Raw genomic sequence first — 14,700 nt, forward strand, 5'->3', positions numbered from 1 at the left:
AGCACTCATGAAGAGACATTGAGAGAGCGAAATTGCTGCTGCATGGAATTCCCATTCCCACAATGCACTTTGCGACAAAATTTCCTAAAAGGCCTGAGTGACATTTCGGTTTGTTATGTAAACAAGCAGACTGTGTTTATGATGAAGTCATCTTCAAAGTTGTTCACCGTGAAGGAAGTGATTTAGGTGCGTAGGCATAGAAAGACTAATGGACTAGTGATAATTAGGCTATCACTCAGGTTTTACAAATTTGAAAAAAAAAAAAAAAATTGTGATGAAAGTCATAAGCTGTTTTAAGTGTCCTGTGGCTAAAGGGCAAATGACATCTGTCAATCTCAAGGGGCTTGTCTGTCCTGTCTAGCACAAGAGCCTGAAAACCCATCTTTCCAGACTTTAGATATAAAAATAGCTGCTGTATCACTTCACAAATAAAAGACTTTAAAACAAGTTAATAGACTTCTCTTTAATCATACTGGGAAGAAAACTATAACATACATTTTTGATACATGTCTCTGCTAAAAAACAAACAAAAACAAAAAACAAAAAACAAAAAAAATCACCACATGCCAAATCCAGTATGTGCTCACCAACCTTTGATCATTTCACACTGATATCGGTGATCATAGCACTGCCCACAACCATCAGCTGATGTATTTTCATCTACCCAGGGTCCAGGGTCTTCATCAAACATTTGATTTCAACTAACATCTGGAGTACCAACTCATTCTTGTCATGTTACTTGTTATTTGTACAGATTTGTTAGGCTACATTTGGCTCAAAGTCCAGATCCTTCATTTTAAATGCCATCATGTCTTCAGAATTAGTCAGATGTGTATCTATACATTCATTAATGGACAACCACATTAGGCAAAAATAGTAAACAAATATTGACCCAACTAGTCTTCTTTCCTATAAACAGACATCCCAACTTACATTTGCCCACAAACTGACATTCTTTTATTAATATCTCCCTCTAAAATAGAGCATCTTAAGAATTAAACAGTGTTAAGAGCCCTCCTAAATAATAGTGCAGATATGATAAGAGGGCAAGTTTTTCAGTTACAGTGTGGAGAAATCTGACAACTAACAGATATTCACTATTGTGTGTGTTTAAGGAGGTTTCCCTCAGGTCCTGAAGAGCACAGCAGCCGTCACAGCTGTTAGAGCCACAGCAGCCACAGGCCCCCAGATCATCCACGGCTTCTGAAATGAGTGGTAACACAGAAATGGAAACATGAGCATCACCACATGAAACCACCCATCCAACGTTGGCCAAAGCTTTGACAGAGGAAGCAGTTGAGATCAATGCAGTAAACAGAGATTGCGGGTTAAAACAGCTTGATCAGATAAAGAGAAGCCCATCCAAACGCACTGAGAGAAACTGTTGTTAAGCATCAGCCATCCAGACAAGACAAACAGATGTCAGATGTTGGAACTGCATGATTAAAAGGGTTAGATTTAGATTTTTTGAAGTTTCCCCTAGGAAGGCATTCTGGGGAAATCAGGAAAACCTGATTAAGTCATGCAATGAGCTAAAAGACACTGATGAGAATGACAAATGTAGACCAACTTGACAGGAGTAATGTGTACCTTACTACCACAATGCGCCGAAGCACCAATACAGCAAAGCCAGGATAAGGCCGATGACTATGGCTTGAACAGGCAGCAATAGGGACGTCTACAGAAGGGAAGGGATATTATAGTAATCAACTGCAATGGGACATTCTTTAGTTGGGCGTAGTTTTATTAATAGACTGTTCAGTCAGTAGTCTGTGTGTATAATTGGTGTTTATACAGACCCAGTCACAGACAGTTGTCAATGCCTAAAGCCAACAGTTGAACACTGTGGATGAGTACAGGGAGCAGGTGTGCAGAGATTAAAAAAAAACATTGTGAATCTGTCAAATGATTCACCCTTTGTGCCTGGAAATATTTCATTTAAAAGTGCAGTGTTTCTGCAAAATGTGAAGCAAAGCTCATGCGATCAAACCCAAAAATTACCTTAGCTTTGCGACCATTTAAACTCAACTTCCAATTTTTATTTCTACACTTTTTAGATACATCATAATGCATGATTTTAATAACTCCTTGTTATGACTTCTTCCACTTGCACATGCTATAAATCAATACTCACCTTCGTTCCTTTCTCCTGCAGTTCCTTCATGTTGCCTTTGCATTCCTCCAGTTCTTCTGTAATTAACTGTTTCTCCTGCTCCACCTTCTCATATTTTTCCTTTAACTCTGTCAGCTGCATCTTTAAATCCTCATGCTGGAGAAGCAAATTAAAACAAAATTGAAAGTTAAGACCACATACCTTTTCTAGCTCTGTATTTTCATATAAATTTCACTTTGGAGAAAGTACAATAGGATACAAAGTGGCTGGGTTGAGTAGGAGAATAAAGCTTAAAAAAGACTCATCATCTGCAGTAAAAGGCCATTACAAGCTTAAGTAATCTCTCGCACAGCAGCAGAGTGCACAGCCAATCAGGATGAGGCTTTTATATTGTATATAAAGACCAATGTAGAAGCACTCAGCTTCCACTTTAATTCCTTGACAGAATGAACACCACCACATCGCAGTGAATAACTTGTGGTCACAAATGACTTCATTCCTGCTTTCTGCTGTATAACCGTGCCCCACCTTAATGACTGATCCATTCCCAGCAACATAATATGTCTCTGGCAGCATCAAGTAACCTGTGGGTTATTTGAACTGAAGAATGCTTTAAATCTTATAACAACCAGTTTTCATGGAAAAGAGGCTGGGGATTTCATGCCGTTTGTAGTGTTTTCGGACATATTTCTTAACTGTGTCCATGTAAAACAATAAGCAATAGTTGCTGTTGTGTCTTTGTCCCTGTGAAAAGACTCACTCACACAGATCATGTCAAGGAGTTCTGCTCTGAAGCTATATTTAGTAAGATCTGTAACAGCCATTTTTTATGTTGAATGAAAACCTATACATGTTAAAACCATATTAACATCACACAAAGAAAAATAAATGGTAACAAAGTAGTTTTTTAAGACTAAATATCTCTGATTGAAGCACAAAGATATTTTATTAAATTTATATCAGAAACTATTCACACAAAAATATTCCAAATTATCCTTAGGGTTTGGCTGATGCATAGCACACACTTCAACACCTACCGCAGACATACTAATGATGAAATGTATTTCTGTGAGCTGATTTAAAAACATCACAACATAAAACGCACAGAAATAGGGTTCAAGGATTTTGAAAGACCAAGCGAACTTAACAGAAGTCACATGTGTTTTTCAGAGAATCCGTGACATGACCTAGGAAATGTTATAAATTCTGGTTCATGTTGGGACAGTACAAACCATTTATCAGTGATCTGAGAAATCAGTCACACCAACCCCTATCTCTATGATCTATACTTAGTCCTACTTTGAAGCACAACAAGGACTATTAGCCTACATCATATATTTTAATTGAAGGTTATTCCATCCCCTTAAAGAAATCAGACCCTGAATCTATTCATTGTCTTTTTTTTACACTACACTTTGTGGGAAGGAATGTAACAAAAACATTGTGTGCAAAGAGAGCATAGAACTAGATTTAAAAAACATATATTATGAGCATTGAATACTTCCATTTGCATTTGGGAAATGTATGACAGTGTCCATCTGATGCAGATGATGGAGCTGTGTTGTTTACACTGGTCAATGTCTAAAAGTGATTTGGAGATGTTAAAATAAAAGGCCCGGCTGGTTTTGAGCTGCCAACCTCTATTTGCTGAGCTCTGCTGTGGCTGTCTGCTTCGTCCAGTTGGGTTTGAAGTTTGGTGCTTTCCTGCTGGTGCTGGAGCTGCAGGGCTGCCAGCTTCTTCTCCAACTCCTGCTGTGATCTCTCCAGGGCTTTAAGGCTATTGTTAAGATCAGCAGTCTGTGCACGTGAACTACCAGAAACAAAAAAAGACAACATTAAGGTTCTTACGTGGGGGAACACAAAAGAGACATGTCTGTACAAACATACACATTGGAGCAGAGTGAAGTAAAGAGGCACATGGGGGACAAAGGAAGGGGGCAGCAAAGCCAAGCAAAAAGTTGCTCAGTGAACTGACCTGGCAAGATCCCTCTCAAGTTGCTGCTGTTTCTGCAGTGCTGCCTCTTTCTCAGAGCGTAGTGCTGAACATTCATTCTGCAGGTTGCTCTTCTCCTTCTGGTGACTTTTCAGGAGTTCCTCCTTTTCTGACCTGAAAGAAGCACACTCACTTTGCAGACCGCTCTTTTCTTTCTGGTGCTTATTCACCATGTCCTGTTTTTCGGATCGTAGGACAGAACACTCCTTCTGAAGACCATTACACTCCATCTGCAAGGACTGCACTTCACTGGCTGTGAACAAACAGAAGGTTTTATGTAATGGTGCATTCACCTAACAGATGCTCTTCTGTTAATTAGGCTACAAGATAAGTGTAAATTCATACAAACGCACATTACACTAACATTTGAATCTTTTATGTGAGGTTACACAGGCTTGTATACATCTCAGTATGTAGACAGTACATCTCTTACAATACATAAAACAAAACAGCCTCTTGATCAATTCGTCACCCATCATTTATCTAAAAGTCTCATTTGAATTTTTTTAAATATTTATTAATTTGATATTTATATTTATTTGGAGTGTCATATTTTTCTAGTTTGCTGTTCTTATCTCTTTTACTGTGTCATTTTTCTATGTTTTTAGTGTATTTGCTTGCGTTTTGTTTCACTTCAATTTCAGCTAAATTCTGTCCTCCTGTTTGGCCCTCTGTTGTTATTTTGACTCCTGGGTATCCTGCTATTTGTGCCCTTCTGCTTTATCTGTCAAAGCACTTTGTAAACCCAGTATTTAAAAGATGCTGTATAAATAAAGTTAATATTTATTGTCAGATTCACTCCACCAATTAATACATCATGCAGAACACATCATGCCTGAACTGTATGTACAAATATTAATAGCTGATTTAAACACTTTCCTCAAATTAGCCATTACCCCTTATCTTGTGTATATTGGTGTGTATTTCCCCATGTACCTTGTATTTCTGCAGTCTTTTGCCATTGCATGCTCTGCTGCTGATGGTCGCGCTGCAGGTTGTCAATTTCACGCTCATATTTATTGGCAGTCTGACGCCATTTATCCAGATCCTTGGAGACAGTCGTCAGGTTAGTCTGGATGGTAGTGACGTCACGGTCGCGTTCAGCCGTAGCTGCCTCCAGGGCACGTTTCAGTGACTTCACCTCGTCACGTGCACCCTGTAGCTCATCGCGTGAGCTGGAAGAAACATCCATCTGCTCTCTGAGAACGCCCATTTCATCCTGGAGCTGCCGCAGCTGGCCTGTCCAAAATACCCCAACCATATATTACAGATAGCAAGGCAACACAACAAAACAACAACTGACTCCAAACAATTCGCAGCCATACCTTGGAGAAGCTTTATCTGTTTTGCAGATTCATCAGCTTGTTGTTTACTTTCTTTTCTCTCCTCCTCCAAAATACCTATAAATACAAAACTGTATTTATTTTGCACATCTCCGTTTGTTTGTGCATGTTGGTGTAAAAATGGAGCAAATGTTGAGCATATATTTAACACCAAGGACTTAAGGATTTTACCTTGTAGTTCAATGCATTTATGTTTCTCTATATTCACTAGCTCCTGGGCTTCCCGGAGCTCATCGTTCAAGCGCTGGATCATTTTTTGGGAATCACCAGTGGACCCTGTGTTTGATCTGGTGAGGTCATCTGGGAATGAAACACAGTATGAGCAAAAGGGGTGCTTTCATATCATGTAATGTGAGGTTGCTTATCTTTCATTAAAGTAAATGGAGTTCATTACCAGGTAGTAATACTATGCCCAACCCCTTAAAGAGAAAGTTTGAAAGTCTAGTGATGATCGTTCTGCTTTAGTCCCAAATATTAAACCGGGGCTGACATATTAGATGATTTCCCAAGATATTAAGACGGGCCTATTACATAAACTAATTGCTGACCCAAAATTAGATACGACTACATTTTCTGCATTTTTAGACAAGCTTTTATTCCAAATTGTCCTTTAGCCCAGCACTGTATCAGCCTCTGTCATGTCTACATTCTTTGTTTACACAGCAAGGCACTGTGATCAGCACACAAAGGAAATGAAAACAGCCAAGGTTGTCAAGGGTTTGTTGTCTTTTCCAAAGGTGAAAACAAGTGCCACATATACTTGGGCTTTGTAATTCCCCCTTGATCCTGGATCCCCTAATCTACGCTGGCTAGGAAAAGGGATGACCTCATCTCAGAGCAACATTTGGCAGAGGCAAAAAACAAGTGGCAGAACAGGTCAAGCCTGTGTACCATAAATGGACACATCAGAGGACTTGTTTGGCATGAGACGCTGTAAAAAAAACTGATTTCACTGTCTAGTACACATGACTCACTAAATATTTTGAATAAATACACACATGCATACTGTGTTAGTCACGCTATCAGAAGTGTCCCTAAATTAAAATGGTATGGAGCAACTGCTGGAGGCTGGTGGCACCCTCGGACTCAAGCACATGACTACCCTGCTGTGTGCCAGACAAAAGGATGGGAGGGCTGTATCTGTTGTGTGTTTGTGTCTATGTGATTCCTTTGTACATGCATATGTATTAGGAAGGGTCAGAATGTGAGTGGGCTTGCTGTAAGTAGGGCTGCCTCTGCTCAGTATTTCAGAGAGGAGAAATGGCTCCTAAAGAAAGAATGTGCGGCTATTTCAGCACCTAATGCGAGTAGAGATGTTATTTCTCACAGAATGACACCTGACAAAATGATAATGGATTGCTATGTAACAATACTGCTCAAACTAGTTGGCCTGTTGAGCATCACACTGCCTCAAGTAATGAGAAAAAAAATGGAGAAATCTTTATTTAGCACAAGTGCTGAGGGCAATAGCCATCACGGTCCATGTGCTTCTGTCCATTTCCTCCCTGATGACCGTGACAGCACTAAATCGTAGACTTAACACCGCTCGCAATGAATGTCTACAGTATTCTGTGAATCTCTTAAAAATGCTATGACAGATATTCTTTTACAGCAACAAAATGTGCTGCATCCATCTGAAACTGAGAAATAGCTTTATCATTCCTGAAATGATACCGTTATCATGAGACAGTGTTGGCTTTGTGCTCTGTATATACTGTGCAGTGTAGCATTACAAATTCATTCATCATGCAAAATTGATTCAAACACTAATATGCTTGCAGTTTTGTCCGAGACATGAATGCCACTGTTGTTTTTCATGTTTTTGATATTGCACTACTATTGCATTGTCCATTCTATTTTGATCAGTCATTCTAAATGTCAGCGCTTGCACATTAGTCAGCTGATGTGTCCTCAGTGCAAAGAGACTCCATCTTCTAATAAGCTGTTGACACTGGAGAAATCAACCTCTAAAATAAGGCCATCCAAAGCACCATAAGCTCTCGAGTCAACCAATGGTATTTATAGGCCCTGACACTCTTTCACACAGTGACTCGTGTTTTATCTCTCTTAACAATGTTAATAAGCAAGAGATGCTGTGTCAGGTCAGAATCATAAAACAAAAACAATGCCAAGTCATCATATGAATTCAGTCTGTCCATCTTTAGAGGAAAACAAACATTGCTGCTTTACCTTTGATCAGAGACAGGTTATTCAGGGGATCACTCAGCTCTTTCTCATCCATTTGTTCAGCTGAAAAAAAGTGCATCATGTAAAAAAAAGAAAAGAAAAAAATACACTAAATTAAGTGTTTATACTGATAAATATGTCTGCCAATGGTTAACACTCCTATTAGGGTTAACAATTTAAATAATTTCACAGGTAAACACAAAAATGCATGTTCATCTCTGACCGGAAAATAAACACTTCTAAGAAAGGCAGCTGTATATTTATTTAGGACTAGGTCATAGAAAGTATTAGTAGAAAGTATCACTGAAGATGTGCAATAAAGCTTAGCATGATAATATTACCTTAGATGATCCAGGAGCTATAGTACTCTATGTGCTCTGGCTACAGCAGTCTCTGACATGAAGAACTCTTCTCCAACTATCAGATTTTTTCAGACGTGAAATGGAGCAGTCCAAGCAGTGAGGGGAGGCACAAAGGCACTGACACCCACTGTGTACCAGACCTCCCTTATACAGCTGGGTTTAAGCTAATAGAGACAGGTCCAGTAGAGGGTAACTGATTAATACCTAGAATATGATTTGAATGCTAATCTACAGATGAGTCACAACAATGCCCTGGAAAACATAACCCCCCTGTTTTGTGGTAAAAGTCCCGAGCCCCTCCACACTAGGTCATGCATCCGAGTAGGGCATCTCGGAAGCTGCAGCTGCATACTGACACAGAGAGGTTTTGTTCAGGGGACTGAGCTGCTCTCTGGCCAGTATGTGTGATGTAAAAATCTACATGTTGACAAAGAATAGGGACTGCCACCGTGACAATCATGGGAAGTGAATGTCCTGTATGTGCTGCAGCCCTCGCTTTTCTTGCTTTGTACTGAAGGCCTCTCTATGGTCTTTATATTCAAGAATTACTGGCCTTTAGGATTAGGCAGGTTCACAGATAAATGATGCGTCATTCTCAAATATGGAGCCAGAAAATTGACTACAACCATAGGTATGCTAATTTAGATCAGATAATACATTTCACAGTTAGCACATTAAAAATGTGAGGTCTAGCCTAATTATTGTGAGAATGACATATAGCTAAAAACACATAAGTACTGGGCTAAGCTAGACATAAAGCAAAGAAATGTGGTCCTCTGGTCAGAGGCTTTCGTGTTACATAAAGAAAATGTATTGAATAATAGATGAAGACCAAGCACAGGCCTGCAGGTTTCCATGCAGGAATAGGCAGATTTGAGACTTTCACTTTAGCTGCCTTAACCTACATTTAACATGTAAGCAATCTTTTGGTCTTTAAAGTCACAACAGCTGATTTTCAAAGGTAAACAGTTGGTTTTAGCTGATTTTTTCCCCCTCTGTTGCCAAGTTCCAGCTTCAGACCTTTACAAAGTTGATCAGTAAAGAGATGAAGTTTTGAGGTATTAAGATGCACATTGTTGAAATCTCTTCTGTAATCAGTCTATGATTAATCATCGTAATAAGAGACAAAAAAAAGCATTTAAAGCTATAGGCATCAGCATGAGATGATTATGCTATTCAGCTTCTGCACCACAATTACCAACTATGAAAATAAAAAAGTAGCACAAAACACAAAATAGGTCCCACCTAGATTTTTTAGGGCAAGTTTGACACTCAGTTTCAGAGTTACTGCTTAATTACTTAGAGCTTGATCATCAGTCCAGTTCTAATAAACTCAAAAATAGTTCATTTCTGGCAGGGATGATTTGTTTTGGGAAGGGGGAGGGGGCATTTACAGGAATTAAGATTGGTGAACATCTTCAAGTGGCTCTGCATTTGAAACACTTGATTTATTTTAGAACTGTGGTCAGTGACAGGCAGAAGGGTCCAGACACATTAGCTGACAAACACCAGGTTACTGAGCTGCATTACAGTTAGACAGAGTGGCAAGACTGATACACACAGATTCATTCAATACATTAAGGATGGATATTCAAGTGAAGTTGGAATAGCAGTGATTTATAGCTAATAAGTTAAAATTACATAACAGTGTGGTGTGTAGTACAGAGTAAAAAACTATGAATGGGTTTCAGTGCGTGCAAGGGTTTAAGCCTAAACTACAAATCCGTGACCTCTGACCCGTAAAATGGCAGTTCATTAGGACCTGACATTCATCTATAGCTGACAGAGCCACATAAGCTCAGGATTATCGTGACAAATCTTTATCAAGCATTACAATATGGAGTTACATCCACAAATGCCAATTCTAATGTTACTGTGCCAAAAAGAAGCCTTATGTTTACTGTCTGGAAACATCCAATTCTCTGTGCTCAGATACATCTGGGATGGACTGTGGTAAAACCAATCAGTACTCCACGTCTTTTTTCTTTTTTTTGGGAAAGAAACAAAATGTCATGTTCTCTGGACCAAAGATGATAACACTGTTGAACTGGCATTTGTAGATGTAACTATGTATTGTAATGCTGGAGATCATGGTAGCTTTGGCTTGAACGCTTTGAAACACATCCAGATTCCTTAGCCCTTTAATTAGGTGCATCTCAGGGAGTGGAACATCCAAATCCCTCCCCATCGCTCTTTGCGGAACATTGTTGTTGCATGTTCTCATACATTTGTTGACAAACTGGTGATACTCGTCCTACCTTTGCCCCAGATGGACTAGACATTTACTGGAAGCAGCTAGCCAGTCATGACTATAAATGTCACATTGCTATTCTATTATTTTAGTCTTTACTACCTTTAGGTTACCCTTGTTGCAACTTTTTAATGTATTGCAGGCCTTAATTTGAAGGTATATGTTGAATATGTTCTTTCCATGCTGTCCAAGTATCCAAAGTACATTTTAATATCACTCTTTTTAATTAGCATTTCTGTGTTATGTCAGTCATTTGTTATTTGGGCTTGTATTCTTTATTTAAACCTGCTCTAGATTCATCCACCTTAAGTGACTATAATAATTGCTTCAGACTGAAGAAAAGTAGACAGTTTTAACTAGAGCTGGGGAAAATGGTGAAAAAAATTCAATCTTCGTGTAAATGTTATGGGATATTTACGAGTAGAATTAATAGTTTTCTGTTTATAAGAACATAAAACAAAACATGATTGGAAAATACTCTTCCTTTACTAAAACTATATGCCTCATATGAATGGAGAAACACTTTCACAATTGATAGATAACCTGAGTCAAACATTTGGAATTTTTTAAGAAATAATTTCACAATTTTCAGAAAATCTAAATCAACTCACTTCAATATGTTACCCAACTCTGGTTTTAACTGATGGCATAATTTTGACTTAACAGTTCAATTCTGTATCAGGCCTCGGCAAGGATTCCTCAAGGAAGTAAACTGCCACATGAGGTCAGTAAATCTAGAAACTCACTAACCTAATTGGTCAAGTGGCAAAAAGTAATTATCTTCTCAAGAACTGATCACTGAAACTGTGTGGAAGCTGTGTTCTTGTTGAAGTTTATCAGCTCTGTTGAAAGTAAACATGCAGTTTAAAAATGACAGTTAACCCCTAGGGCTGTTTCTATCACTAAGGACAATAAAATGTGCTTTTTAAAAGCAAGCTCTAAAAAAATACATTATTACATTTTGCTTTCACTGAGCTAAGGAACAGTTTTTATCCACAGGCCATCAAGCTACTGAACCACTGACTGACTGAAACTCATATCATATCTCATATCATAACCTGCATACTTGCACAACAATAACAATATTTACACTCAATATCTTACCACTGTGACAGGATTTTGTATCTTGCACAATCAATCTTTTTTTTTGCACCTTGATGCACTTCTCCTTGCAGAGTACTTGCTTCAATTTATCTTATCTATTTATTTCTTTCCTTGCTCAGTGTACCAACTTGTTTCTTATATTGTATTTTAGTTTAGTTTAAATCATTTTAACTGTACAGTTTATTTCCTTTATTTTATTTTAGTTAAAACTGTTTACATTTGTTGTGTCAAGGGAACTCGCGAAATAAGAATTTCATTGCTTAGAACTTCTTGAATCGTGACTATTCTTTTTCACCACAACTGTCCTGAATATTGATATAAAATAGCTACCAAGTGATTTTTCAGTATTGTAACCTCCTCTGATCTCCCAGCACTCTGCCCAAGCACCCCACCTCCCTCCTTACAGAATACAGCTCACCATCACCTCCACCTCCCAATACTCCTCCCAACCCCCCATTGATACTCCATGACACACAGCCCCCCTGCTTGTCCTTCACACCTCTCCAGGTGTGGAATCAAAGACCAGGAGGGCTACAGGACCGGACGGTCTTAGTTCCAGGCTCCTCAGGTCCTGCTCAGACCAGCTGAGTGGGATCACTGGACATCTGTTTAACCTGACCCTGAAACTGGGGAGGGTGCCACGCCTCTGGAAGACATCCTGCATGGTACCTGTACCAAAGACCCCACATCCCAAGGACCCTAGCTGCTAGAGGCTGGTGGTCTTAACATCCCACCTCATGAAGGCCATGGAGCAGCTGGTCCTTGCCCACCTGCGCCCCCTGGTGAGCTTGTCCATGGACCTGATGCAGTTTGCGTACCAGCCTGGCATCGGAGTCGACAACGCCATCATCTTCCTCCTCCATTGAGCTCTGTCCCACCTGGAGTCACCTGGGAGCTCTGTTTGGGTCCTCTTCCTGGACCTTAGCAGTGCTTTCAACACCATAAGGCCGGGCATCCTGAGGGACAACCTGGAGCTTTCAGGGGTGGACCATCACCTTGCATACTGGATTGAGGACTATCTCACCAACCGCCACAGTATGTGAGGACCTAGGACTGTGTCAGAGCCCCCCCCCCCCCCCCCCCCATCACCCACCTGCCACCTACAGAAGTTCTCTGATGACTCTGCCATCATTTGCCTCATCACAGATGGGACAACCGGTCATACAGAAGACTTATTCAGGACTTTGTGGACTGGTGCCAGTGAAACCACCTTCTGATCAATACCAGTAAGACCAAGGAGCTGGTTGTGGACTTTCATCGGCACCCCCACACCCCCCCATCACCAGTGAACATCCAGGGAAGGGGCATTGAGATGATGACATCTTACAAGTACCTGGGTGGTCATCTGAACTATAAACTGGACTGGTCTGACAACACAACTGCACTTTATAGAAAAGGTCAGAGCAGACTCTATCTGCTCAGGAGGCTGAGGTCCTTTGGGGTACAGGGGGCACTCCTGAAGACCTTTTATGACTCTGTTGTGGCCTCTGCCATCTTCCAGGGTGTGGTCTGCTGGGGGAGCAGCATCACAGCAGCTGACAGGAAGATGCTCGACAAACTGATTAAGAAGGCCAGCTCTGTCCTGGGATGCCCTCTGGAACCTGTGGAGGAGGTGGGGGAGAGGAGGCTGACAGCCAAGCTGTCCTCCATGATGGACAAAGATTCCCACCCCCTCCAACACACACTCACTACACTAAGGAGCTACATTAGTGACAGGATGAGACACCCAAAGTGTGTGAAGGAGAGGTATTGCAGGTCTTTCCTTACTGCAGCTGTCAGGCTCTCCAACAGAAACTGCTCCAAATAATTCTGTGCAATAAACTGTATCCCTATCTAACCTGTGGCATGATCAGCATGCACACAGCTGTAAATTGTATATAGCTTTTTTGATTTGTCTTTATTTTGGATTTTGCACTTCTTTTGCTCTTGTGTGCTTTTGTACTTTTGCTGCTGTAACCTGGAATTTCCCCTTGTGGGACTAATAGAGGCATATCTTATTTTATCTTATCTTATCTTATCTAAATGCCAGATTTTTGTCATGATGTCACCCCGTTATGAAAGAAAAAAAAAAAAGAATTCTTTTCAATATGCCACATGGAAAGTGATTTTTTGGTGCGTTGAATTATCAGAGCATGTTATGTAACTGATTAGCAACATTGTTTTTTTGCCTTATTTTTTGTGCAGTGATTCACACCCATACTGCAAAGCACAAAAATTTGTTTGATTTGAATGGGTTTCAATGGCATTTTTGTCAATGCCACTTTGTGTGTGTGTGTGTGGGGGGGGGGTGACCCAGCCCAAAAAAAGAAAAACAAAACAAAAAAAACCCCAGCTTTTAGCAAGTACATATCTACAAAGAGGATTAGGGCCACTGGAAAAAATGTATTAAGGTCCTATATATATATATATATATATATATATATATATATATACACACACATTATTATTATTATTATTATTATTATTATTATTATTAGGCCTACTTTTAAAAAAAAAGTATGAATTCTGACTTTTTTCTCAGAATAATAATAATAATAAATATATATATTGGGCCTTAATTTTTTTCCTCAGTGGCCCTGATACTCTTCCGTACTTAACTGACCAGTGGACAAGTGAAAGGACCCTGTGTGTTGACAGGTTTTAGGCCAACTCACAGTAGTATTTTTACTCACTTGAACATACTTCAACAAGTTTTTACTGACTAACATTTGTTGAAAAATTTTTAACAGAACCTTTACATGCAAGAATTGTTTGTGAGAAAACAAGGAAAATATGCCAGCTGCTAGTACTTACCACCAACAAGGTTAACAGATAGGCTTCATTAGTTAATATTAATTAGCTAGCATAAGATTTAACGCGTGTCTGTGGTAATTTGACGTTAGCTTACGTTCTCGTTCATTACAGTGGCTACTATTTACCTTAGTCTTATTAAAATATATTTAAAATGTAAAGCTCAAAAGTGATTCTGAAAGGCCCCAAAACAGCATAAATAGACTGATCCTTTCTCACAAAAACCTCCAGTGAAAGTTGACTAAAAAAGGGTACAAGGGGAGTAAAACCTGGCTTTGAGTAAGTACATATGTGACCAGTGGACAAGTGAAAGGAGCCTGTGTTAGCAGGCTGTAGACCCACTCACATCCATGGCATTTTTATCACTGAAACATACTTTAACAAGGTTCAACTGACACAGTAGACTAACATCTGCTGGAAAGTTTTAAATAGAACCTTTAAGTGTATTATTTGGGAGAAAATGCCAAATGCTTGTACTCACCACCAAGGCTGATAGCTAACTAGACTTAATTAGCTAACTAATTAGCTAGCTTAGTGTTTAAAGACAGCGTCAGTTA

At 39.6% G+C, this 14,700-nt stretch overlaps 1 protein-coding gene across 2 annotated transcripts; it reads right to left on the minus strand.

The window, feature by feature from the left end:
• Positions 1–448: 448 nt before the first annotated feature.
• slmapb (sarcolemma associated protein b) lies at positions 449–8,108 on the minus strand. 2 transcript variants are annotated; one of them, XM_030138140.1, is made up of 10 exons: positions 7,978–8,108; positions 7,640–7,699; positions 5,621–5,749; positions 5,432–5,506; positions 5,043–5,345; positions 4,089–4,359; positions 3,752–3,923; positions 2,135–2,269; positions 1,591–1,678; positions 449–1,203 (listed from the first exon to the last, which is right to left on the minus strand). In XM_030138140.1, the coding sequence occupies exons 2-9, from the start codon at positions 7,689–7,691 to the stop codon at positions 1,595–1,597; spliced, it is 1,221 nt and encodes a 406-aa protein (XP_029994000.1). In that variant the 5' UTR covers positions 7,692–7,699; positions 7,978–8,108; the 3' UTR covers positions 449–1,203; positions 1,591–1,594. The 2 variants fall into 2 exon arrangements, with proteins under 2 accessions (XP_029994000.1, XP_029994001.1); XM_030138141.1 differs by lacking the exon at positions 1,591–1,678.
• Between the last annotated feature and the right edge of the window lie 6,592 nt (positions 8,109–14,700).

The sequence above is a fragment of the Sphaeramia orbicularis genome, chromosome 7 (genome assembly GCF_902148855.1).
Source record: "Sphaeramia orbicularis chromosome 7, fSphaOr1.1, whole genome shotgun sequence".
Lineage (NCBI taxonomy): Eukaryota > Metazoa > Chordata > Actinopteri > Kurtiformes > Apogonidae > Sphaeramia > Sphaeramia orbicularis.